The sequence below is a fragment of the Chelonia mydas genome, chromosome 2 (assembly GCF_015237465.2).
Source record: "Chelonia mydas isolate rCheMyd1 chromosome 2, rCheMyd1.pri.v2, whole genome shotgun sequence".
Classification (NCBI taxonomy): Eukaryota; Metazoa; Chordata; order Testudines; family Cheloniidae; genus Chelonia; species Chelonia mydas.
The window spans coordinates 120,826,619-120,853,420 of record NC_057850.1 but is presented as its reverse complement, the minus strand read 5'-3'; the positions used below and the strand labels follow the sequence as shown (position 1 = coordinate 120,853,420).

General features: G+C 40.3%; 1 protein-coding gene across 2 annotated transcripts; it reads left to right on the top strand.

The window, feature by feature from the left end:
• The first annotated feature begins 142 nt into the window (after positions 1-142).
• C2H5orf22 (chromosome 2 C5orf22 homolog) lies at positions 143-26,802 on the top strand. Of its 2 annotated transcripts, none has more exons than XM_027829016.2 (9): positions 143-275; positions 7,177-7,237; positions 8,567-8,716; positions 13,441-13,891; positions 16,477-16,539; positions 20,392-20,513; positions 23,709-23,775; positions 24,412-24,551; positions 25,164-26,802. In XM_027829016.2, exons 2-9 carry the CDS (start codon positions 7,197-7,199, stop codon positions 25,291-25,293), a joined length of 1,164 nt encoding a protein of 387 aa, XP_027684817.1. In that variant the 5' UTR covers positions 143-275; positions 7,177-7,196; the 3' UTR covers positions 25,294-26,802. The 2 variants fall into 2 exon arrangements, with proteins under 2 accessions (XP_027684817.1, XP_007066781.2); XM_007066719.4 differs by having other exon boundaries at positions 146-275; positions 7,092-7,237.

The following is a 26,802-nucleotide window of genomic DNA, read 5'->3' as shown; positions in this document are numbered from 1 at the left end:
CCCCTGGCGGCCCCTCTGCCCCGCGGGGGAGCCCCAGCCCGGCCCGCGGCCGTGGGCTCGCCCTTGCTCCGCCCCTCGCGGCGCGGGTGTCCCACGCTAGCGCTCCGCCGAACGTCGCGGCCCCCGGCGTTCGGGTCCTAGAACGTTGCCGGGCCAGGGGGTTCGTGCCTCCGAACGCTCGTCCCAGCGCGGCCGCCATGAGCAGCGCGGGGCAGCCGGGCCGCCTGCGGAGCTACCCGGCGCTGCCCGTCTGCGTGGTGGAGGACCACCAAGATGTAAGTGCCTGGGGCCGGGGGGAAGATCCTGGCTGGGACCCGCAGCGGGACTAGAGCCGCTGAAGAGACACAGTCCAGCCCGCACCCCCTGTCCTTGGTTTCTGGGAGCCAGTTCCCACCCTGATTCTGCAAGCAGATGTGTCTATGCTGCACTAAACCCCGGGCTGTGGGACCTGGGGGGGGCACCCTCTGGGTTTCCACTTGAGCATCTGCACGACGTTGTAAACCTGGTTTTACGATTACGGGGCCCCGGGCTCACAGCCAGGTTGACACATCCATACTGCGCCGCCACACAGACCTTCTGACTGGAGCCTGTGGCTGGTGCTGCGCCCACCCTTCAAGATAACAGGGCTTGTAGTAATTAAACCGCTTCCGCATGACCACGTTATGCTCCTTCTGTCAGTGCCAGGAAGGCTTGCACGGATGATTGAACTGTCAGTGCGGGGCATTGTGGGATGGCTTCTGAAAGGCAGCAACAGTCAATGTAAGCAACACAGTGTCTACGCTGGCATTGTATCGACCTAACTACGTCGACCTAAGCGCTCAGTGTAGTGGGCGAGTTACATTGCTGGGAGCTACATTTTCGTGTAGATGCTTACACAGTTAGGTTAATGTAAGCTGCCTTACGTTGACCTAACTCTATCTTGTAGACCAAGCCTTGGGCTCATAAGGACCTGGGTCTTGATTGCTTGTTGACCTGAATTAGACAAATTTCCTTGTGGATACGGGTGGGATCAAGCCTGAGGCTGAGCCCAGGTTTACAATGGAGTGTAGATATACCCTTAGGCACGTATTTAACTTTACTACACTGAAGCACCTGTGCAAATTTTTATGCAGGAGTGGGACCTGTGAGATAAAGGGCTTGTGTACGCATACAGCACTGCAGTGGTGCAGCTGCACTGGTGCTGCTGTGCTCCTGTGCGACTTAGTGAAGGCACTCCCTACACTGACGGGAACTTCTCCCATTGGCGGAGGTACTCCACTTCCCCCAAGAGGTGGTACCTGCGCTGACGCAAGAAGCCCTCTTATCCACATAGTCCTGCCTACACCATGAATTTGGTCGATATAACTCGCCCAGGGGTGTGGATTTTCCACACTCCGGGCGATGTAGTTACACCATCATAAGTCTGTAGCGTAGACCACGACAGAGCCCCTGCCCCTTATTTTAAATTATGTTCCTTACTTTTTGCCGAGTGCATCATACCCTTAGCTAATCAGTATAGGATGTGCTTTGTCTCATATTTCAGCAGCCATCATACAAGTCCTCGTGATACAGAATAAGATTTTTGCACCACAAATAAAACAATGTATCTTTACAAACTGTGTTTTTCATGCAGTTATCAATTATTGCCTTGCAGCTTAGGTAATCACCCCAAATAACATGCCATTTTTCCATTTTGGCCATTGTTTAAGGGGTGACCATCCCCACAGTATGTTTATGATGCTCTGGGCTAATTGGCAGTGGCATGACAGGTTGCCAAAATGGGATTGGCTTCCCAAAATCTCCAGAATTTTCCTTATGTACCAACGAACAGGTTTGGTGGTTGCTTCTGTAATCCTTGTGATCTTTTTCTCTCCTGATCTTTTTCTCCTCCACTGGCAGTGTAGAAAATGTACAATCTGACATATGGAAGCAAAGAGCACTGCAAATCATAAGCCCTTCTGTAGCCAATCCTGACACTGATCTGCGCTCAACCTGCCGTTGACTTCTGTGGGATTGCAGTATGCAGAGGACAGTGGCAGGTTCTCCAAGATGTTCACTACTCTATGATGAGTGTACTCTGGGCAGTTATCCCAGGGCTGAAAAAAAATCTATTGTTTAACTGCAAATTGCTGGTTTAATTTCTGGAAAATACTCACCTACGTCACGTGGTTGCTGAGATGATAAATAGATGTTTGTACAGTGCTTTGAAATTAAGTACTATATAAAGTGCAAAGTACTCACTACCATATTAATAAACACAAGGAAGCTCGAGCAGTTTTTCTGTTACATAAGAATGGGGGGGAGGGTGAAATGTAGACAAACTCTTAAAAAAAAAAAAAAAAAAAAGGTTATTCTAAAACACTTGCTTCCTTAAAGGGGATTTTGAACCCCTAGTCTATTCCCTGGTAAAAGTTTCTCAAATTGCTTGCTCATAAAGTGCAATTTAAGGCTACAATGTTGCCGTTGGATCTGTTCAAATAGATCCTTATTCATGTGCAGAGAACCCCACTGATTTCAATGGGATGTTGTGTGGGTAAAAAAAGTATCGTGTAGAAAACTGAAAAATATTAAACCCCATCAACAAACCCCCAAAACATTTGGTAGAATAAATGATACTAAATAGCAGAAGTTATGCAGTATTTACAAATGACAAAAAGTATATAGCATACTTGTAGGTTGATGTAGGAAAAGTTTTTATTAAAACGTTAGGAGAGAAAATTAAAAATAAATCCTTACAGTATTTTTGAAAATGTTGGCATAACTCATTTAAGATTCAGATTTGTGTCTTAATCTCAGCAGGCAGGGCCCTCCCTGGAATTTGTGGAAATGAGTTGTCATCATGTAACTTCTCTGAAAAGGCTTTTTTTTTTCCATTTGCTTTTTAAAAACATCAGTACCCTTATGCAGTGGAAAACTGAGACAAGGATTATACAGTAGTTTCCTCTTATTACCTGGTAGAGTATTGCCAGATCAATCAGTGGCTAAACAGATTCTAACCAGAGCTGGAAAACCAGCCTGAAAAGAACAGGTAAGGCTAGAGCAGTGTTTCCCAAACTTGGGACGCTGCTTGTTCAGGGAAAGCCCCTGCCGGCTGGGCCAGTTTGTTTACCTGGCCCGTCCGCAGGTTCGGCCGATCGCGGCTTCCACTGGCTGCGGTTCACTGTGCCCGGCCAATGGGGGCTGCGGGAAGCAGCGGCCGGTATGTCCCTTGGCCTACACCGCAGCCCGCGAACCGTGGGAGCCAGCGATTGGCCGAACCTGCGAACGCGGCAGGTAAACAAACCGGCCCAGCCCGCCGGGGGCTTTCTTTGAACAAGCGGCGTCCCAAGTTTGGGAAACACTGGGCTAGAGACTGAGCAGAGGCTTACATTTCAGTAGTTGGGGAAAGTCCTTGCACCAGCTGGATATTTCTGTTGGCTTCTGGAATACTTGGTGCGCTATGATTGGCTGCTGACAGTGCACCAGCTGCCCTTCAGAATGAGCAATTTGTGATTTAATGGGGCTGTTTTAGAGATGTGAGATGTTTTAGCCACAGTAGTCATTGATATTTACAAAAGCAACCTCATACTAAACGGTTTACTTTACCAAAATGCTATGAGATTCCTACTAAAGTGTTTGCTGAACTAGGGACCCTGCATAACTAAACCAGGGACAATTTATGATCCTATTACTGTTTGAAAAAAATGACCTTAATTGAAATAGATATTTAAAAAAAAAATAGCCTCCCTTGAAATTATTTTGAATGAGACCGAAGTATAGTTATCCATGTAAAGTTGAAACTTTGGTAAAAGTTCTGGAAAAAGAATTAGGCAGACAAGATAGGGGAGGTAATATCTTTTATTGGACCAACCTAAAGTTGGTCCAATAAAAGATATTACCTCACCCAGCTTGTCTCTTTAATTTCCAGGGACCAACATGGCTACAACAACCCTGCAGATATGAAAAGAGAATAGAAATAGAAAACAGTTAAGTGTTCATGGAGTTCTGCCAACACCACCCAAAAGGCAATTGATGTAAATTTTGAACATTAAATTAGTGTAATAAAGACTATTTATATTAGCAGTGTATAAAATCTATCAGTGTGCAAAAGCCTTAGAGCTATACACAATACATATGCCTTTCTAACATGTAGCCAGCTCTGGAATGGAGGGCATTACACACGGCAGTCTGATTAGTTTATAGTAGGCACTGGGAGAGGAAATTGTGGTCCTGTGTGCCAGGCAAAGCTCCACTCTTCTGAAGGTTGCCTTCGGTTGGTTATGAACCTCCCATTTATTTATTTTTCTTTCTGAGGCAGTTCAGTTGCATGAAGTACAATCAAATCACACATTTGAAAAACAAAATGTATGAGTCCTTCAACTTCCTGTCTCTAATTTATGGAGATACCTATGGCACCGGAGTAGTTTCATCCTAAGGCTTTAGGTAGGACTTGCAATTCAGTGTTTGGGATCTCCAACAGCATTCCGCCCTCCTTTTTTTTTTTTTTTCCTTCTGATTAACAGAATGTGTGTTTAAACTTAAAGTCACAAATAAATATGTGCTAAATTTGGATTGAAAGGCGAGCACCCAAGTTTAGTAAACTTAGAATTCTCTGCCTCTCCTGCAGTATGAAGGCTATGTGTACACTACAGCTTATCTTGGCATAACCTATGTTGCCGAGGGGAGTGAATAAAGCCCCCCCGGAACAACATAAGCTACACTGACATAAGCTGCACTGGTATAGATAGCACTATGTCAGCGGGACATAGCAACAGTTACTTGTGGGGGCTGGAGTAGTTAAGCCGATGGGAGAGCGCTCTCTCCTGTCAGCTTAGAGCTTGTACGTTAGAGAGCGTACAGCAGCTCAGCTGCATCAGTGCAGCTGCGCAGCTATAAACTCTCTAGTGTAGCCGTGCCCTAAAACTCAAATAGTTCAGAGAACTGCCGTTTCTGATCCTTCTTTACAGGTCAAAAGTTAACAACCCTAATAATGTGAAGGCATGGAACTAAGAACTCAGGTCTTGGCAGGCAGTAAAGGAGGTTCAGATTTCAAGCTTTTTCTTTTAAAATTGTGTATTTGTAGGGGGTTAATCTTACACATATATGTAGTGTTCAAGATTAGGGACTTAATCAGTTGTATTAGTTTTTTGAAAGTAGTTCAGTTCATATTTAGCATATAAAACATGTGCAAACTATATTGCCTGTGATGCACAGGATATGCAACCCACTTCACTAACTCGTCGGTGCAGTATCATGGAGAGCTGGGGAAGGACAGGAGATTGAGTGCTCTGTTCAGAGGAATTCTGACTAGAGAACTCAGCTAGGGGTTGGAGCAGCTTGTGGATAGGAATTTAACAGTCCAAGGGTGACAGGAGTTTAGAAACTCAATTAGGTTTAAACTGTAGCTGGTGCCTGAGTGTGAGTGATGTTTCAACTGGTTTTACCTTGTATTGGATGAAGTCTGAAACTTTTGAAGCCCAAAATCTGGTGCGGTGTCTTCTGGCATAGGGTGGGGAACGTGGATCATAGGCAAATTTTGACCCAAAAAAAATACACATTGATATATTCTATGTATTTAAATTTTCACAGTTCTGGGAAATTATGGGAGGGTCAGACAATAATTATTTAATGAGAGTATACATTGAGATTCAAAAAGTTGAAGACCTATAAGCATTGAAACACAAATTGTCAATATCACAGCTTTGTGTTTATGATGGGTAAGCAACTGGAGAGGCTGAAAACTGAGCCCAGTCATGTATGTGGCTATTTCATTTTTCATGTTATTTTGCCATAAATATAACATAATACAATCAATGAGATTTTGGCAAAGTAAAATAACTTCCAAGAAAGTACAAAAAATAGCTATGGATTTTTAAATACAAAAAATTAACTAGTCTAAACATTGTAAATGCACTTTTTGGTCTGTGCTGTATATACCGGGTGTAATTCACTCAAGAGCAGAGGGCCCATTAAAAGCTTTGCACACCTCTCAGCACCTTCCATAGGAGAACAATTTCATGCAGAGGTTTCTGCCTTTCCTGGGTGCCATGGATGGTGCTGTTGGCAGTGAGAGGGGGTCAGGCTACTAAATTCGTAGTCCTTTTATGCAGATTCAGTTGCCTAGGGAGCACAGAAAGGCTCCCACCGCTCTGCCAGTCTGTAGGCTCACATAAACTGAGCACAAGTTAGCCTTGCCCCCCATCTCTTGCGGGCATGGGGGCTGTATGTCTGCAGTCTCCCAGGCTGACTATTTGTGTCAGCATAGGGCCTGTGAGTGTGTCCTACAGCCTGACTCATATGCAGGCCTCACTGAATTTGAGTTTTATAATTTTGATGGATAATGTCAATGTTTTAACCTCTTTTATTTTTATTGATTTTTTTCACGGTTGTGGGAAATTATGGGTGAGAGTAAAATATTGGGATCAGACAATAATTATTTAATGACAGTTGAGATTGAAAAAGTTAAATCTGTGTCATTGTTAAAACACAAATTGTCAACATCCAATGTCAAAATATACAAAATAAATAACCTTAAATCAAACTCTAAGTTCTCCAGAAGCATTTTTCTTCCCTTGCCTATCAGTAAATTTCATTTATTACTGATGGAAATATTTTTCATCAGTTTGTGTGTGTACAGTGCAATCACTGATTACCAACATTTATAGATCAAAATATAATCCATCCAAGTCTAAACATAGAGAAGGAGGAACTTTAGTGTGTGGAAGCCAAGAAGTGGGGGAGAACAGCTGGGTGGGGACTGCGTTGCATAGGAAATGGGGTGCATTTTTAGGGGGATGAATTTCAGTGAAAGAAATGGGAGCGGGATTAAAGCATTGGTGAAAAGCATTGCTGTAAACAGGGCTGCCCTGAAAGAATGAAGGGGAGGTAAAAAAAATTGTAAATGTTCATGCAAACTACTATACACGTAGCCCTGGGGCTTGTGGCAAATTGCCAGTCTTAGTCCATGGTAGCAGCAAGGTTGTGCTCCACTGATGAATTGTCTTCTGCTTAAGGAATAATTATGAGGCCTGAGAAGAAAATGGATGGTATTTTACCAGTATTTTTGCTATTAACAACATTGCATTTTTTAACCCATTGGTAACAGTTAACACATTTTGTTCATATCATTTTAGGTTGTGCCTTTTATCTATCGTGCCATTGGGTCAAAGCATCTCCCTACCAGTAACATCAGCTTTGTTCATTTTGATTCCCATCCAGACCTTCTTATTCCTGTGAATATGCCAGCAGACACAGTCTTCGACAAAGAAGCTCTGTTTAGGTAATGTCATATGTTTCTCATCAAGAATCTCTAAGGGCCAACTCTTGCCACTCTCATTTACATTGAAAATCAGTAGAACTGTCCTCAGAGTAAACGTGAGCAAGATGGGCAGAAGTTGGCCCTGAAGGTATTTTCAAGTTTTTCACTCATGTTCGAAACTGGCTTGTTTATGTTCAAAGGATGTTTTGTGGTTTAGGAATATAGTCAAATGCTGATGTTACCCTCCAGACATTGGATGACTATGTTCTTGTGACTTTGTTACATTTTTAATGGTTCAGCAATATGCCACTTGTTTGAAAGTTTTGACTATGTTGTTTCGTTGAACAGCATTATAATGGGTCAGTGTCAAAACGGATCATTTAATCTGAAAAACCATATTTTAAAAAAATGCCTTCCCCTCCCAGTGCTGTAAAATCTATCAGCCTTTTTCCTAAGTGTTTAAACTGCAGGGTTGAAATCCTGACCATATTAAATCAAAGGGGTATTTTGCCAGTGAGTTCAGTGGGGCCAGGATTTCACAGCAGCTGCTTAGATAGATAAAAGACCAGTGCAGTTGTGGAGATGTGTGTACACACTGTGCCCTCTTTCTGCTTCATTCTTGTAAATGAAAAGTGTATTGAAAAGCTTGAAAATTTCAATACGCTAGTGAGTCACAAGAACGGAATGGCAACACAATGGCTATATCATTCCATATCTACTCTGTATTTTGGTTTTGTTTGTTTGTGGAGGAATAGGCAGTTTGGTGGCATGTGTCATTCCACTAAGGAACTGAGATATTAATAGTGATTCAAATGTGATTTTGTAGGGGCTAATCAATAAGTCCTTACATTTAAGAAAACATTTCTGTCAATTTTAGGGTAGGTTACATTGACGTTGACAGACTCTTAGATCTAGTTTTGATTTGTGATGATGGTGTTGAACATACTCATTTCATTCTTCCTATGTCTGACACACAAAAGGAAGCAATAAACCTGGCTAGTTTATAATCAAGTGTTTTATTGATGAGGAAGGCTATTGATGGCATTACTGCACTATAAAGATGTTACCAAACCAAAATCCTAACTTTGTAATATTATCATAGAAATTTTAAGTAAATAATTTCTAAGATTTTTAGGTCTTGTGATCAAAGATTTTCCTGGTAATAGTTTTACTAGCAGAGTTTTTGTTTTGTAATATAAACCATACGCAGACAAAATACTGATGCTTGCTGGTAATTACACATTTCGATGTAATTCCAGTATATAAGAGTCATCTTTTTTGTGTTGCTGACACACTTTACATATAGGGAAAGTTAATGTGATTTCATTTTTCCTCTCCATTCACTTACAGTGAGCTAAGTATTGAGAACTGGATTATGCCTGTTGTTTATGCTGGTCATTTTTCTCAAGTGATATGGCTTCATCCAAGCTGGGCTCAGCAAATCAAAGAAGGAAAACATGATTTTGTAGTTGGTAAAGATACATCTACCACTACAATCAGGTAATGTATGTGCTATCCTTTGCTCGTAAGATAATTATAGATCTCATTTTTTCTCTGCCACTGTTTCCCGTATACATTTTCTTAGATACTTAGATAAAACTGGTGATAAATCCATGTTTCTGAATGATAATTTGGTTGTGTATATACGACTCCTTTAGGGCCCGACATGAGAAAAGTTTCATGAATAGTTACATTGACAGATTGGGCCTTTCATTTCCTTTTTATGGATGCCATTTTGTAGAGAATTATACCACACTTGTCACATTTCAGTTAGTCAAAGCTTAAATCAAGTTCTCTGCTCATAAAGGTTGAAATCATGGGAAGCAGTATTTTAGGAATTATATTTTTTTTAACTATAACGTTCTTGATATATAGTTTTTGTCAGTGATGTGAAGTGTAGTCATTTTAACTGTAAACCAGCAAAGTTTTTTGTTTGTTGTATAATTAAGCTGTCTTCGTAACTCAGTAACATTTCCATTGTTTTCCCAGCCAGGTGAAAATACAATTGTTATTGCATCCGATGAAGTGAGCTGTAGCTCACGAAAGCTTATGCTCAAATAAATTTGTTAGTCTCTAAGGTGCCACAAGTCCTCCTTTTCTTTTTGCGAATTATTATCCGGCTGCTTCTTTCATCACTTGCCCTTTAGTCACACAGCACCAAATCCTGATCTTGCTAACAATGGTATAAATCAGGCATATCTCCATTTGAGTCAGTGGAGCTACACTGCATAAAATAGGTGTGAAAACAGAATTGGGCCCACGGAGTGCAGCTGTCTTCTTAAGTAATAATTTCATTACTATTTTTCGCAACTTTTAAAATTATTTTTTTCACAGTATTGTTCATCATAACCTTTCATCGCTTTAAAACTGAAATCTTTTCTTACTGGACTTCATTTGTCACACCACTTTGTTTTGTAATTTGTGGTTCTTGACTCCTGAGTGTTGGGTAACTGGTGTTCATTTTCACAACATCAAAATATTGTGTTTTGGTGAAACCGCATAAAAAAGTGAATGTACTTTGCAGCAAAAAAGAACATAACATATGGAACAATTTTTTAAAAAAATAATCCTTTAGCAATGTGTTGTCCACAGGTAACCTGGATCTTGTTTTTGGTAGTCTACCAGGAAGATATGGTGGCTGCAGATGTTGTAGCCATCTGTAATTAACCATGTGTACTAATCTTGAAGTGTAGTGTTGGGTGCAGCTGGCTAAGAGTAGGACTTTAGCAAAGCAGAAAGCTTCATAAGCCAGTTTTCTATGTTTGTCTCCAGTTCAAGGGAGTATAAAGAGAAACTGACATGGAAGTTCAGTTTTTCATTTTCAGCTTGAGTTTCGACATGCTGGTCAGTCAGGGTAAAACTCCCATTGACTTCACTGGCACAATTTGCCCAGGAGTTTTAAGAGGAATTCAGCTGCTTATCCAAACAGCCATAAATAAATGTTATTTGTTTGGACCAATAGTCATGGGCTACTGGACTATACTAGCCTGCCCATCAACTTTGATAACATCCCTTTATCCTCTGCCCCCATTTAAAACACGTTAAATCTTAGTTTATTTGAGTCTGTGGTATGTTTGTATGAATGTAGTTCTATCCACAGAATTCATCTTCAAACCAAGAGTACCACTGACAGCACCGGTGCAAGCTTCTCTGTGTATTGTGTACTTGAAATGATGCTGGCCTGGCCCACCTCCCTGGATGAAAGAGCAGTAGTTCAAGCCTCATGTCCATTCAGTCTTTGGCTTCTCCACTGAGACTTCCAGTTAGTACCAACTATGACTGAGTTGCTCTCATTTGGACACCTGAGAACTGGATTGAGACAGTCACATTAATTTCACATAGGGTACCAAATAGCCTCCAAGTTTGCAGACACTACTGACTGTGGTTGGATTTGATTGGGTAGTCTCAGAGTAAAATACTCCTATTAACAATCCCCTGAGCCATCCAGTGTCTTTCTCCCCTTTCTTTATAGACATATTTTTTATATCACATTCTTCAAACTAAGGTCTCTTGCATGTTTTTAAGTTCTTTAATTGAGCATTGGTACAATTATAGAGAATAGTATTTATGAAGCCAAAAGACATGCCAAAGACAATAGGAGCTCTCCTGAAGTGGTCTTGCACTTTTATTAGTCTGAGTATGCAGATTCAAATTGCACTCTCTTAACATGTGATTAATATAAACTGGCTGGGGACTGATTGCATCTTGAGATATTCCTCCTACTTTGAGGAAAAGCTAAATATCCCTTTTTTATAAAAGTGGTTGCCTGTGTTGTTTTCAGGATTTTCCACTTTATGGTGGAGTTATTCAGCCATCAAGAAAACTAGCAAATTTGTGGGAGAGTAGAACCTTCAGTGCTATTGAAAGTATGTGCTTGCATAACATAGGTTAATCTGTGTTACAAACTAGACCTAAGAGTTGTACTTTTGTTCCTTCCTGTGCCTTTGAAAATGAATTGAAGAGCATCCCCCTACCACTTGGTCAGTGGGGGTCTTCCTACTAGAGGGGAAAAGAGGTGGCTGTGATCACAGTGAACAGAAATGATTCATTTCTATGCTGTACTACTCTTTGAGTGGTACAATCACTGAGCTGCTGTTTGCAGCCATTGGAATTATTCACAGGTGTTGATCCTGCTAGTCTAGGGAGTGTTTAAAGATGTGTGTGCTGCAGATGCCACACTTTAACTGCAGGAAAGAGCGCTGATTTGTTTGCTATGTAACACTTTAAAATGTTCCAGTCAGGATGGATTGATTTAGATAATCAATTTTAATCTTGTTTTGCATTTGTACTTTAGTTCTTTTCCTAAGAAAATTCATTCTCATTGGTGGGTATAACTATAAAAACATGTTGCTTTGCAACTAAATGTAGCTTTTACACTAAAGTGGTGGTGGTTCTTGTTCAGATACTGTATCTGCACACATTTATTTAACGAATTATGTACCTCTACATACATTAATTCAGTTTCTTAAGTTTTATATTATGTTAGAAAACAGTGAACGATGCATTTCTTATTGACTAGATGATATGTTCACTCTTTTGTGTAAGATGGACATTGGAATTCAATTCAAAATGCACAAAAAAGCATTTAAAATTATTAGTTACATAAGAGGACCTTAAATGTGCTGGATTGTTTTTTCTTATGTAATTTTATCAAGATTTTTTTGCAGCTAAAGCTAGTGCCCAAAGTTTCAGTCACTACTGACCTTGGTTGGATTTGATTTGGCAGTCTCAGGGTATTTAGGTGCCTAAAAACTCCCAACCTGCTTAGGCTCTCTTGAAAACCTCACTAGGCACTTACGTGCATTTTTAGGTGCCTGATTATCTCTGAAATTCTGGCTCCATGTTCTTCAAGTTTTTAAAGTTTAATAGATCGCATTGTCTCCCACCTGGTTTTTATCCATGGATTGGAAGAGGAAAGCAAGCTTCCCCGCTTCTTCAACTCCCCATTGGTTTTTCATCTTTGATTGAACTAGTTCAAATGAATAAAATATTCTCTCTGCACCTGCTCGTTAAACAGAAACAATGTAATTAGGCAAAATTCTGCATAACGAAAACTGGAAGTACAGTGCTTACATTTGAAAAAACTTCAATACCAGCATTGGCTCCACCGTAAAGACTGAAAATAATACAGATACCTACTTTATGCAGTACATGATGTGACATATTTATAAAGCTTGAGCTGACCTCAAAAGATAAAGATATTGTCCCCATCCTTGTCTCTCCCACCCACTCCCCACCCTGAGTCTGTATAAAAATTTTAAAAAAGCAGCACCCTTTGCTCATTAACATTTGAGGAGGGCTTACTGATGCAGCATTTTTTTTTAATTTAAATGATTTTACTAGATTATAGTTAGTGTAGGCCTTACCAGGAGAGACCATATTTTCACATTTAACTTTAAATAGGATTATTTTAAAAAAGAAATTGTATTTATAAATCTTTAAAAAAAACAAACAAACTACTATTTTTCCCCACACTGTTTGTAAGGGATTGTGAAATGGACTAGGAGTCAGGAGACCTGGCATTTACTCCTATCGCTGCCACTGACCTCCTGTGTGACCTTTGGCTGTCACTTTGCTGTGTCAGCGTCCCCCATCTGTAAAATGGGGAAGAGTATATTGATACATCTCTTCCCCGATAAAGCACTTTGAAATCTATGGATGAAAAATGCTATAGAAAAGCTTAATGGTTTGTGTATTTATTCTTAATATTTTGTGTATAGGTTGTTTGAGCACTTCTGAGTGCATATCAAACATGACTTAAAATATGATCTAAAATAGCCCAGTAAACTCCAGAATGCCAAAATGTAGAACATGCACTGCTTCACACGTACATAGTATGTCATCTTGGAAGGATTAGGGGGATACTTTTCTTTAAATTCTATTCTGATGCAAAATTAATCTTTTACAAGGACATAAGGAAGAATCATTCTATTACCATTTGACATGTTTATGGGGCTTTAATAAATAATATAAAATATATTTTGGTACATTCCCTCAACAGCACTAAGATGTTACAAAAGGAAAAAAAAAATCAGTTTTAACATGTGAGAAGTCTTTAAAAATAATCTTGTGTGTGTTTGTTACGTTGCCTACAACCCATCACAGACATACTCTCATTTTACTTTCTCAGGGTTACTTAATTGTAAATAATGTTAGGTGGTAACACAAGGTTGTTTCTCATCTAGTTAAATCATACATTAAGTATGTCCAATTCTCTATTCTAGGGTTACAAGTATAGATCATTACTATCTAAGTGATGGTCTTTATGTCCCTGCTGATCAGCTAGAGAACCAGAAGCCTTTACATCTGAGTGTCATTCTTGTTAATTCTACGGAAGCATCCAGCAGTCAGGAAGAAAATGATGAAATATCTTCTGCAAAGAGACTGAGGTTAAATACAGATGATACAGCAAACACTGCTACTGCCTCTTCATCAAAGGCTGAAGTTCCCAGCGGTGACCTCATAGATTCAAAGGCGGAAGGAGGAGAAGAAAAAACATTTGCACAAGACAAATTGGAGTCCTTAGCTTCATGCTCTCTTGGAAACCATGCATGTCAACTGCTGGAGATAGTTGAAGATGTTCTTCAAGTACTACAAAAGGGAGATGCATATGTTTTAGATATTGACTTAGATTTTTTTTCAGTTAAGAATCCATTCAAAGAAATGTACACCCAGGTGAATATAACATATACTATCCTATTATCCTTCGGACAAAAGTGAACCCCAGAGGGAATGTGACTATTAATAATCTGCAGCCATACCACTTTGGGATATTATCATATTTCTATAAAATATACCCAAACTTATCTTAGCTAAGCTAATCAGATGCTAAACTAATCAGACGAGGTAAATATTTGGATGGGGAGGAAACCCCAGCTGCTGCAGGGATTGATGTGCTGATTCAGCAGGTAGAACTCTTCCTTTCGAATCACTGCTGAACAAATGCCCCAGTGTGGTGTTACAGACACTGTTCTGCCTTTCACCTGAGATGTAAAACCCAGGCCAACATTTTCAAATGTGGGTCCCCAAAGTTAGGCTTCCAAAGTTACTCTGATGTTTTCTGAAATAAAGTGGTCTTATTTTCTGTAGTGCTGAGCACTCAGCAGCTCCCATTGTCTTTTTTTCCAGTAGAGGTAAGGGAGTGTTAATGTCAATGTAGAAGGTACCAATAAGCCCTCATCAGAAATACTGTGTATAATTCTGGTCACTTATGTTCAAGAAAGATTAATTCAAACTGAAACAGGTACAGAGAAAGGCTACTAGGATAATGAGGGGAATGGAAGGCCTGGCTTACATGGAGAGACTATTAGCATATTAGTCAGCAGAGGAAAAAAAACTAACCAGGATTGATTTGAGCTTGGTTTGTTTAATCTAGTAAAATGAAGGGTGAGAGGGGATTATGTTTGCATTCTGTAAATACATGAGGACGGTAAATACCAGAGAGGGTGAAGAGCTATTTAACCTAACTGGACAGTGTTGGCACAAGAACAAATGGGTATAAACTGGCCATGAATAAATTCAGGCTGGAAATTAGATGGTTTCTGACCATCAGGGGAATAAAGTTTTGAAGCAGCCTTCTATAGTAGTGGGGACAAGAAGCCTAATTAGTTTTCAGATGGATCTTAATGGATTATTATTACACAGGGTTGCCTGTGATAGTAGGGGATTGGACTCGATGACCCACCTGGCCCCATCCAGTCCTGTGTCTTAAATGGGATTTTTAGGTTCTCATCATTTGTGAAAATCAAGCCACTTATATTGAGGTGCCTAAAGATGGATTTAGGGGTCCAACTAGGCACCCAGGTTTGAAAATTTTGGCCCAAGATGCTAACTGCTAATGGTAATTGAAGCTCCTTTTTCCCCATGAATAGTGTGTGTGCTGGTCCTAGTCCAACTTGTGCAATTTATTTTACCTTTCTTTTACTATTTACTGGAGAAATCCTTTCCCACCCTCTGTATAGAAGTGTGTAGCATCCCATGCTCAGACTCGCTCATGCCCTTCCATTTTAGCATTTGTGTGAAATCATTGTGACAACCTGCAAAGGAAGCTGTTCAACTTCAGAATGAAAAGAAAGAGAGGGAGGGTGTTGTTATAATAGTACATTCTAAGAATAAAATCCCATCCCCAAAAAAGATTTAAAATACATTTTGAATACAGTTATAGTGCCCTAAATTAAAGCAAAAATGTAAGCTTTTCCTTCTGTTGCTCTTTACAATTATAGTCCCACCTCAGTCCTGCAAGGTGAGCAGATCCCTGGGCCCACACAGAGCCCCTTCTGTGATCCAGTAACAATTACAGTTTGGGGCAGGTTCTTCATTACTGTCTCTATTTTTAGGGTTGCTAACACAGACATAGAACTGTGTCCACACTTGGGATATGAGGTCTCACTCGTCAGCAGTTTCTTTGATGGATTTAAAAAAAAAAGTGTGTGTGTGGCAAGGGGGTTAATCAGTTGTGAGTAAAACTTTATTAGCAATTTAGAGTAATTGTGTACCCATATATTAAAAAATAAATAAAAATCCTGTTTCTTGTAGGTTCTTTAGAAAGCAGTTTGGCCATAAAATTTGTCAATCACTGTGTGCTTGAAACCAAGAGACCAATTGTCCCGTGCGTGGCAATATCCCCCACAGGGAACTCTCCAATTCTCAGATCACAGCCTTCACTAAACTGTCCTGTCCAGAGGAGAGGTTTGCCAAAATTAAATCCGCTGATTCCCCCAACAGCTGAGGAGGGATGCAGGCCACCCACACAAAGCTGTCAAGCCAGCTTCCCTTCAGAATCACACGGTGCTGGCCGCCATGTAGCTGCAGCCCCAAATCATAGCCCTTGTCATAAGCAGCAAATCACTGGGGCCTCAATTCAGCAAAGTACATTTAATTTTAAGCATATAAGTAATCTGAACCCTGTTCACCAAAGCATTTAAAGGCTTGATTTTAAGGATGTGACTAAGTACACTGAAGTCAAGTTTAACATTTAGCATGTGGTTTTGTTGATTTGGGTCAAAATGTTTTCGTAGAGGGATGAAGTCTTGGAGAGTGGCCTTCTCAAGCCACAAAGCCTTTTTGCCATGAGCACATATAGAGCGGCTTCTGCTGTGTTGCAGGGATGGGGCTATCTTGTTAAAATCAGTCATAAAAGTAGCTTCCCTTTGGAGGAATAGGAATCTGAACATTTTGCTTCACTGTATTTCCATTTCAGTATGGTTCCTTTGAAGCCACTAAAATACTTTTCCTTTTTTTTCCCTCTTTCTCTCTTAAAGGAGGAATACAAGATTTTGAAAGAGCTATACAGTTTTAAGAAGCCGGATAGAAATCCAACAGAGGTACAGTATTTCTTTTTGGGATGAGTGAGGAATGTGAAAATGATTTTTGTTTATACTGCAAAGACCCTGCACCGTGACAAGAAGCAAAGAGACATGAGGGAAAGCTGTGAAAGATGCTTAATGAACGAGTCGCCAGTTAAGCCATGTATCATGCTTAATGCTATTCTACAGGGCCTCAGGAAAGCTTTTCTAACAAACATTTTTTATGCAGTTCTGTTAACTGCAGGGAGATTTAGTGAGAGTATAAAATTTAATGTGTGTAAACAAAATGCTAATTTACAAGAGTGAAACAAAAACAAATCATCCATGGTATTTTTGTTTCCATTTGCTACTTTTTCTCCTTAGTTTATTTCGTCTTTGTAGTAGGGATGTGACAAATATCTGATCTGCATTCTGTGTATTATTATCAATCTATGTATATCCAGAAATGCCTATATCATGCTAGCGTAGCCTACTTTTCATTATTTGTTCTCCACCTGTTCCTGGTTCACAGTATATATCAGCCTGTTCCAGCTGCCAGCTAGGTGACTGTGTTTCAGCTCACCTTAGAGACTCATGTTCTTAGCTCTCTGTGCAATCCCCAATGACAACAAAGATGCTGGCTGTTACGCTAGGCACTTTCCAAAGGGAAAAGGTGAGATGATCTCTGCCTGGGGTATCTCACAGCCTAAAAACAGACTCAGAGTAGATACAAAATATATAGTTGTGCTAACAATATTGTAAATATCAATGTGTAAACTTATTCCTAAATTACTTCCCATGTTTTTCTGTCAGTCAGCAGATTTCTCGTAGGTATCAGGGCAGAAGTGGTCAGTAGAGGCTTTCTGATCAAGGGTGGGTGCTCTAGCCATAGTAGGTGTTAAGAAAGATGTTATGGAGATGTTTGTGTGAGAAGCTGAGAATTGCGAGAGACAAGGCTAGCATCCTTGGCGGAATGGGTGGGGAGGGGGGGCAGTGCTGAACAAGGCATGGGCAGCATCACACAAAGCTTTAAAATTAGTAATGAGAAGTTTAACTTAAATTTGACTGAGGTGGGAAAGCCAGCAGCAACATATGTGCACAAATCTGGGCTCTTCGCAGATATCTGAATCTCTTGGAGAATCACCCTCCTCAATTGTGTCTGATAGTCAGATGCATTTAGATGTACATTTTTAACATACTATATTGTAAATAGGGCTCTCAAGCGATTAAAAAAATTGTGATTAAGTGCGCAATTCAAAAAATTAAGCGCGCGATTAATCACGCTGTTAATAATAGAATACCATTATTTAAATATTTTTGGATGTTTCTATATTTTCAAATATATTGATTTCAATTACAACACAGAATACAAAGTGTACAGTGCTCACTTTATATTTTTTTATTACAAATATTTACACTGTAAAAAATAATATTTTTCAATTCACCTAATACAAGTACTGTAGTGCAATCTCGATCATGAAAGTTGAACTTAAAAATGTAGAATTTTGTACAAAAAACCCCCCTGGATTCAAAAATAAAGAGTCTACAAGTCCAATCAGTCCTACTTCTTGTTCAGCCAATCGCTCAGACAAACAAGTTTCTTTATATTTGCAGAAGATAATGCTGCCTGCCTCTTGTTTACAGTGTCACCTGTAAGTGAGAACAGGCATTTGTATGGCACTGTTGTAGCTGGCGTTGCAAGATATTTACATGCCAGATGCGCTACAGATTCATGTGTCCCTTGATGCTTCAGCCACCATTCCAGAGGACATACATCCATGCTGATGACGGGTTCTGCTTGATAACAATCCAAAGTAGTGCAGACAGACGCATGGTCATTTTCATCATCAGTCAGATGCCACCAGCAGAAGGTTGATTTTCTTTTTTGGTGGTTTGGGTTCTATAGTTTCCGCATCAATGTTGCTCTTGTAAGACTTCTGAAAGCATGCTCCACACCTCATTCCTATGAGATTTTGGAAAGCACTTCAGATTCTTAAACCTTGGGTCGAGTGCTTAAATCTTGGGTAGAGTGCTAAAAATCTTTAGAAATTTCATATTGGTATCTTCTTTGCATTTTGTCAAATTTGCAGTGAAAGTGTTCTTAAAACAAACAACATGTGCTGGGTCATCATCTGAGATGGCTATAATATGAAACATATGGCAGAATGCGGGTAAAACACAGCAGGAGACATACAATTCTCCCCCGCAAGGAGTTCAGTCACAAATGTAATTAACGCATTTTTTTTTTAACGAATGTCATCAGCATGGAAGCATGTCCTTTGGAACAATGACCGAAGCATGAAGAGGCATATGAATCTTCAGCACATCTGACATGTAAATATCTGGCAACACCAGCTACAACAGTGCCATGCGAATGCCTGTTCTTACTTTCAGGTGGCATTGTAAATAAGGAGCAGGCAGCATTATCTCCCATAAATGTAAACAAACGTGTTAGTCCTACTTCTTGTTCAGCCAATCGTGAAGACAGAGTGGACTTGTAGGCGCTAAAGTTTTACATTGTTTTGTTTGAGTGCAGTTATGTAACAAAAAAAATACATTTGTAAGTTGCACTTTCACGATCAAGAGATTGCATTACAGTACTTGTATGAGGTGAATTGAAAAATATTTCTTTTGTTTATCATTTTTACAGTGCAAATATTTGTAATCAAAAATAATATAAAGTGAGCACTGTACACTTTGTATTCTATGTTGTAATTGAAATAGATATGTTTGAAAATGTAGAAAACATCAAAAAATACATAATACATTTCAATTGGTATTCTATTGTTTAACAGTGCGATTTATCGCGATTAATTTTTTTTTTGAGTTAATCGCGTGAGTTAACTGCGATTAATCAACAGCCCTAATTGTAAAACATTCATATTTTTCAAAGAAGTGCAGTGGATTTAGACATTCATCCTCCATTAATCTCGATCCCCCGTGCTGCTTTCAAAATATCCGCCTACATTTTTACAACCCATGCTCTGTGGTACCTCTCAGAGTCAGATCTTATTATTACTATTTAAACATATGTAATTAAGTTGCTGACATTCTCCAAAGGATACAGCAGCTGGTATGTGATATCAGAACACTTCCCAACCAGAAGGAATTACCATATCCCTAATTTTTATGTCTGTCAAATATCCATCCTTCTTAGTGATTTTCCTGTCTACATTTAATGTGCTGATCATCTTTCATACTCATGCTGTGAAACTTGTATCATTTGATGTTGTTATTCAGACCCTGATCCTGCAAATACTTGCATCTTTACTCATACCAGTAGTCTCATGAACTCAATGAGATTTCTCCCATGAGTAAAGTAAAATAGGCATTTAACTTAGAATTCATCCCTTCTTTTTTCATGCAATCCAGGAAGAAGGTGGATGAAAAATCTCCAACATACATAGCTCCTTTTGAAATATTGATAAATCCAAAAGTATTTTTAAGTTTTGTTTTTAAAACCTATACATATCCTGAAGTTCTTGATTTTTTTTTTTAATTGAGGCAAAACTGCTTATCTCTCGCTAAGTATTCATACTGCATTCATCACCATTTGAGAGCTTTACAAACAAATCCAGCAATTAATCCAACATACTTTAATTCTTCCCAGTCTTTTCCCTCAAAATATAGATACAGAATATTTTGTTGTTAGTGGGAAAAGATGGGTTTTACTCTGCATTGCTCTGAAGGTGGTAATCTCTGGTCATTCATTCTGATCTTTTGGAAGATGTTCCACAAACCAGCTGCCCAGAAATCCCAATTTCCCTTACTCCTATCAGGCTAATTACTTCAGGATTTGACCCATAGGAGTTAACCATGTCCTTCATCTAAGGAAATAAGGTCTTATGCTTGTATTGTTCCTAACACATTTACATATGTGTTCATTCAAAGGAGGGATTGCTGGACTGTGTTGAAAATCGTGTCCGTCAGCTAGAAGATCTGGAAGCAGCTTTTGCGGATTTATGTGACAATGATGATGAAGAGACTCTAAAACGATTTGCCTCGTATCCGAGGTAAGGGATTTCAGTGGTTAAAAGAAAACTCTCCTCCCTTTGGTCAACTAGTAGCTTGTGGATAAGAATCAGCATGAAGAAACTATTATATTTTTAACAGTAAAGTGTTTTTCATAATATTTGTTATTTTTGAGCCTCCAGGTAGTACTGGCCAGCTTCCTACAAACTTACATCACTTATGAAGGTAGCAATTTGGAAACCTAATGTATAGGTTGTTCTTGCCTGCCTTTGCGCTGGTTGCTGGTCTGCTAACTGACTTCTCTTCGTATCTTTGCCTGTAACTCCTGACTCCCGGTCACTACTTTTGATTTTCTCCAGAAACCCACTGAACAGTGTTCTTCCTCCCACTCTGTCTAGGAACTAGCTAACTTCGCCAAACACAGTCAATCAATAGCATCCTGTTAGACCTCTCTTCTACCTCCTCCCTTCACATGGAGGATTTCTCTTGGACCAATAAGCATCGTTCCTAGTCAAATCCAGAGCAGGGACACAAAAAACCTCCAGACCTTGTGTGTGGTCTTTTATCCTCCCATGCTGTCAGCATCACAAATATTGTTGAATTTCTAAAAGAGACGGCCACCATCAGCAGAAGACTGAAAAATGCCAATTGTAATTCGATAGCTCCTGGCGTGTTTTTGAACATTCAAGCTGCAGGACTGAGGTAGAGGGATATGATGATCATTTAACTTGTCTAAAATATACAACCTGGAAAATCCTGAGCTGCTTCTTTGAGTGATGGTCCCTATTGTATTCCACTGAGTGTTTATGCATGTGTCCATGCGTCTGGAGCCGGAGAATTTGAAAGTAGTAGTGTCTGTTGGTCCGGGCATGCTCTCTTGCTTCCCCTTATGGTTTCGTTCGAGGTGATAAAGGGTGGGGTGGACTGATTGCATCTCCAGTTCTTTCTCACTGCCACATGGTCCAAGTCAGAGCTGCTAGTGTCCTCTCATCTCTGACGCCCTTTTAAAAGAAAAAAAGTTTTAGAAATTGTATATAGTTAGTTTTTCTTCTTCTGTTTTTACTGGGTTTTTTTATGTAGTTAAGTTTTTAGTAGTAGTTTTAGTAGGACTTGGACTTTAGGAGAATCAGTTTACCAGTCTCCCCAACACACAAACACCCCCACATGTGGGTACTGGATTATGCCAAAGACACCAGAATTCAAGATCTGCACCTCCTGCCTGTGTTAGTTCTCAGTCAGTGAGGAGCACCAACACTGCCTCTATCGCTTTGGAGAAGCCCACATTTCATCCAGGTGCAGCGTCTGCCAGTCCTTCCCAATCCGTACCTGAGCAGGCCTGATTTTCCGCCTCAAGAAGCACCTCATGGAAGTGGCCTGAGGCCTCAGTTGGATCCAGGTCAGGGAGCCCCCCTGTACATTGGCCTGAGAAAGCCAGGAATGCGCCTCCAGTTACAGAGATCAAATCTGGTTCTGGTGTACCACCACTACAGACCCCGTGCCGGGACCTAGTCATGGGACAAGGAAGCATGCACATAAGTATGGTAGTAAGTCTTATCCCAAACCAAAGGATAATGCACCTTCCTTGAGTTCCAGCCACAGAGAGGCAGCACATTCCAAGGCGCACAAGAATGACAAAATCACACAGACCACAGGGTCCGCTGGTACCAGGCACCAAGCCCTGCTCACCCTCAGTGTCAGCCAGGATATTGACAAGACAAGGGATCTGTTGGTTCCAAGACAGTCCTCCGCTTCAGCCCTGGCTCCTGCTATCAAGTGGGTATTGTTAACACCGGAGCACTCAGAGTAAGCACCAGGGCCACATGAGCAGTTCGCTCTAAGGGAACCAGGTTCTCCAGGCCTTCCTCTGCCACCCACACTGGGGGAGGTCTGATCTCTTATCCGATACTTGCTGTAGTCAGGTCATACTTTCCACCCTCCTTCCCCTCTGCTGTGGATCTGTTAGATTCGTGGTGGAGAAAGAACTGGAGACCCAGTCAGTCCGCCCCACCCTTTATTGCCTCAGATGAAACCATGAGGCGAAGGAAGGGCACATGTGCGGACCGACAGACACTACTACTTTCAGATTCTCTGGCTCCGGACACAGGGTGCGCATACATAAACTTTCAGTGGAATACATATCTCAAAGAGCCTCCGGTTACAGATAAGTAATCTTCTCTTTTGTGGAGTTGAAATCCAAGGTAAGAGAAAATGTTCAGTTTGGTTTGTTGTGGTGATGCCTTGAAAATCTACGAAAACAAGTTAAGAAAGGACCATTATAATCATCTCGTCTGACCTCCTGCACAACGCAGGCTGTAGAACTTCCCCTAGGATTTCCTGCAGCAAGCCCCTGTGAATCAGCTTACATAAGGGATCCTGTCTCTCCATGCTGCTCCACTGGTCCCTCTTCACCATTTCCAGAATGACTCCTAAAGGAGCTGTGATGACTAGGGCTACTCAAAAAGTGTCCATTTTCTGTGATTTTTTTTTTTTTTTTTGGTCAAGACTGACTGACTTTTTTTTTTTCAGTTTAGTAATGCTGCCATAATGCCTCTTGGGAGTTGTAGTTCAGCTGTCTCATGCCCCCATTCTCCTCTACAAACTGGGTTCCACAGCCAGACTACCATCTCCCATTCTGTGCTGTGGCGGTTCAGCAAGAGGTGAGTCAGCGGTGCATCATGGGAGATGTAGGCCACCCGATAAGCCTAGTCCATAGACGAGAATAGGAGCACGTGACACCTGATCTACAACTCCCATGAAGCACTGTGTCAACTTCTACTCAAAATTTTCTCTTAAACCAAAGTTTTGACAAAAGCCAGATTTTTCCATGGGGAAACTCCCAACCCCAGTATTCCCACCACCTGTAGCAATGCTGTTAGGAAAGTCCTCCTGTGGCTTCTGAGTAACAACTGCAGATGAGACTCAGATGGAGTTAATATAACCTTGAAAAAGTAACTTCTTCATGGATATCTAGAGGAGTTACAAGGAGGTAGTGTCAGAGAGAATGGCCTCCCCCACAAAATCTCATGAAGACTAAAGGGGCAGGGTGAGGTGAGAAAACAGCAGTGCTATGGAGCTGGCACTTTTCCTCTTTCACAGAAGCAGGAAGTTCCGGAGACCCTGTGCTTTGCTCCTCGGACACGAGGCCCGCCATGGTATTATTTCCTTAGTGTTTTTGGCTGTGTTAAGTACATGTGCGTCTAGCTGTTAATATAACTCACATTTTCTTTTTACCCCAGAATGAAACCACTGGTTCAACTTGTGCATAGTTTGAAAAATCGGATGGAAACCCCAGACTATGAAATGGTATGTCATTGGTAGGAGGAACTGGAAGCAGACTGGTTACAAAATCGTATATACAAAAGGACAGGAGAAGACTGGGGAAATTTTTGGCTTTGCCTTTTGAAATCTTAAATATTTGCTGGAAGAAGGGTTTAAAATCTTTGTACTTCAGCCAGAATTTTCAAAAATGGCTGCCTGAAGTTAGGCCTTCACGTCTGTATTAAGGCGCCTTAAAAATGGCTTGATTGTCAGGAGTGCAGAGTGTCGAGCTGCTGCTGTTACAATCAGACTACTCAAGTGGGTCTATAGATAAGACTTCAGAACATAAATTGAAGCAGTTTCTCCCACCCCAGGCCCCTTTTTAAGATCTTGGCCTTCACCTCTGATAGCCTTTCTGAATGCTTTAGTGGGAAAAGGGAGGTAACATTATAACAAGCAGAGAAACTAGTTAACAGCATTTAAAAGTGTAAATACAATAATATTTGTGCTTTTAAATACATTTCTGTATTCCATTAAATAGTTACTTTAAAGTAGTACAGTAGCTACTAAACCCTTAAAGACATGGGCTGTATGAATCAGCTTTGTGAATAGTAACATTTCTTGTTAATTTTAATCATCCACTTTATGCAGTAGTGAAATCTTTGTCTAATTTATGTTTAGGTCCATCAGGCTGGTCTTACCTGTGATTATTCTGAACTTCCCCATCATGTTAGCACTGAGCAGGAGATAGAGGGCCTCATACAATCCGTAAAGCATATACTGAAAAAAATACCGAAGCCCACGCTTGTGACAATCGCTCGGTAAGAACATATTTGTTTTTATCCTAAACCCAAAGGTGAATTTAAAATCTGTTTGCTGCAGTAAATGTGCTTTTAAAAGTCAGCATTTATTGGACTGTGGGATTTTCACTGTACTGTGGAGTTTCCTGTATGTAACAGGGTGATCTGTCCCCTTTACGGTCCATTAAGTGCCAGGGCCATTCTGTCCTGAACTGGGGACTTTAAGGATAGGTGTTCTGGGGGAGGATCGACAGATCCCATGGGCTAGGAATGGGGGCAAGTGAAGGACTGTGCTGAGCTCAGTTGTGAGAGCCTAGAGTTGAGACACTTAGAGGAAGGTTCCCTGAAGCAGAACCCTAAGCCTGATGATGGTAAACTGGGAAAGCCAAAGAGAATTACAGCTGTGGAGTCCCTGAACCAAGTAAGATGTTTCTAAGACCAGGGCAAGGAGGAGATCTGGAGAAAAGACTCTCCAGAGAGGCCAGGGGGCTGGAGAGGGATTGGCAGAGCTCTGTGTTTTAAAGCACTTTGAAATCCCTGGATATAAGGGGCTACTATCTAAGTGCAAAGTATTAGAAAACTATTTCTCATTATGGGTGTTTGATTTTTTTTTTTTTTAAATAATTGTTACAGATCAAGTTTGGATGACTATTGTCCTGCAGAGCAAGTAGACCTCATTCAGGAAAAGGTTCTGAATGTACTACGCTCAGCGTTCGGCACTCTGGATGTCCATTTAGAGTACTCAGCAGATTCATCTGTGTGAACAAACTCCCACTATTCTCTTAACCCAGGGGAATTATATAGTTGATGTCAACCTCAAGGGAATATTTAGAGTGAAAATGTCTTGTGCTGAAAGCAGTTCCACATCCTCCCACCACCACCAGCCCCTCCCACAAAGAACAACTTCCATATAAGCAGAGATTACTATACCTGAGTACATCACAAGGAGAGTCCATTGTACTGATGTATGTCACTTCTTAATTTTTATTTGGGCTCTATAATTCACCAAAACCAAATGGTTGGGTTTTTTTAATATGCTTGTAAGTTTTTTTTATTAGATCAAATTAGAAAAAGTGTGGATAAAAAAAGCTATTGTTCTGTTTCAGCAGGTGGCACTAGAAACCAAGCTATCCAATAATCTGAATGGTAATTTCTAATTGCACTCTATCTTTGTTGCACTGGTTTCATGTCTGAAACATTACCCATTTTAATTGTGGTTTTCGATCAGACTTAGATTGTTGACTCCAGATTAAATATACTGTGTTTTAACTACAGTACTCTTAAAGACTAGTACTGTGAAGAAAAACTATTTATTTATTTTTAGACCATGAAGACACTATGTGACAGAATTAGACACACACACACTTAAAATATCTGTAAAACAAATCTAGCTTTTTGTAAGTAGATTGATTTGTAACATTCAAGAAATCATTAAGATTTCGGTTTCACACGGTGACCTTTGCTCATTCCCAGTACTGGTAGTACTAGAGATGAGCCCTCAGTCATCCCTCTCCCATTCCATTGGTGCAGCTTATCTTCTACTACTTGATCCATGGAGTCCAATTGATATTCATATTATTTTACATTATTATAGTCCCTTTATCTTCACAAGGTACCTATGCAACATCACAGAAATGCAGCTATCTCCAAGGAAGAGGGTAACAGCTCATCAGTACACTGAGGGGGAAGGGAAAACTTTGGCCAAGGACTGGCCAACACTGCTACAAAAGGTCATGAAATCTCTTAATGTCCACAAAAATCTTGATTTTTTTTTTTTTTTTTTTTTTTTTTTTAAGATCTCAGCTGGAAGACACACATACAATAGTTGCATGACATGTGTTGTACATACTACTTTGTCCTCTAAAGCATGTGTCCTTGGTAGCTGTTGAATTGTGTCAGGATTTGAACCAGTGGGTTCAGAGTGTGATAGTTTGGCCTCATTGAAGTCAATGGCAAAATTCATATTGACTTCTATGGAGCCAAGATTTCACCCAGAGATTCTAGAGATACCAGTCTTCATGCTTAGAACATAAATTGATCTTGTCTGGCCATACATGCATTCACTTGCATTACTAGCCAGAGAAAGTATGTCAGTGTCATAGACATTTAGAAGTTAAGGGTTAGGAGTTGAGAGCAAATGGTCATCTCCAGAGTAAAAAGGAGAACAGCAGTCAATTGGGACTGACCTGGGAAAGGGCAAAGGGAGAGAGGGTGAAAACAGTGACTGGAATATATTAAGTTTGTTCTGAATAAATATTTTTGTTGTAGTCTT

Bases quoted from the DNA above. Each gene is read 5' to 3' on its own strand.
- C2H5orf22 (XM_007066719.4), top strand. From the start codon at position 198: ATGAGCAGCGCGGGGCAGCCGGGCCGCCTGCGGAGCTACCCGGCGCTG. The intron at 20,514-23,708 runs GTAAGGGATTTC...TTTTTACCCCAG, and splicing joins CGATTTGCCTCGTATCCGAG to AATGAAACCACTGGTTCAAC. The intron at 24,552-25,163 runs GTAAGAACATAT...TAATTGTTACAG, and splicing joins ACGCTTGTGACAATCGCTCG to ATCAAGTTTGGATGACTATT.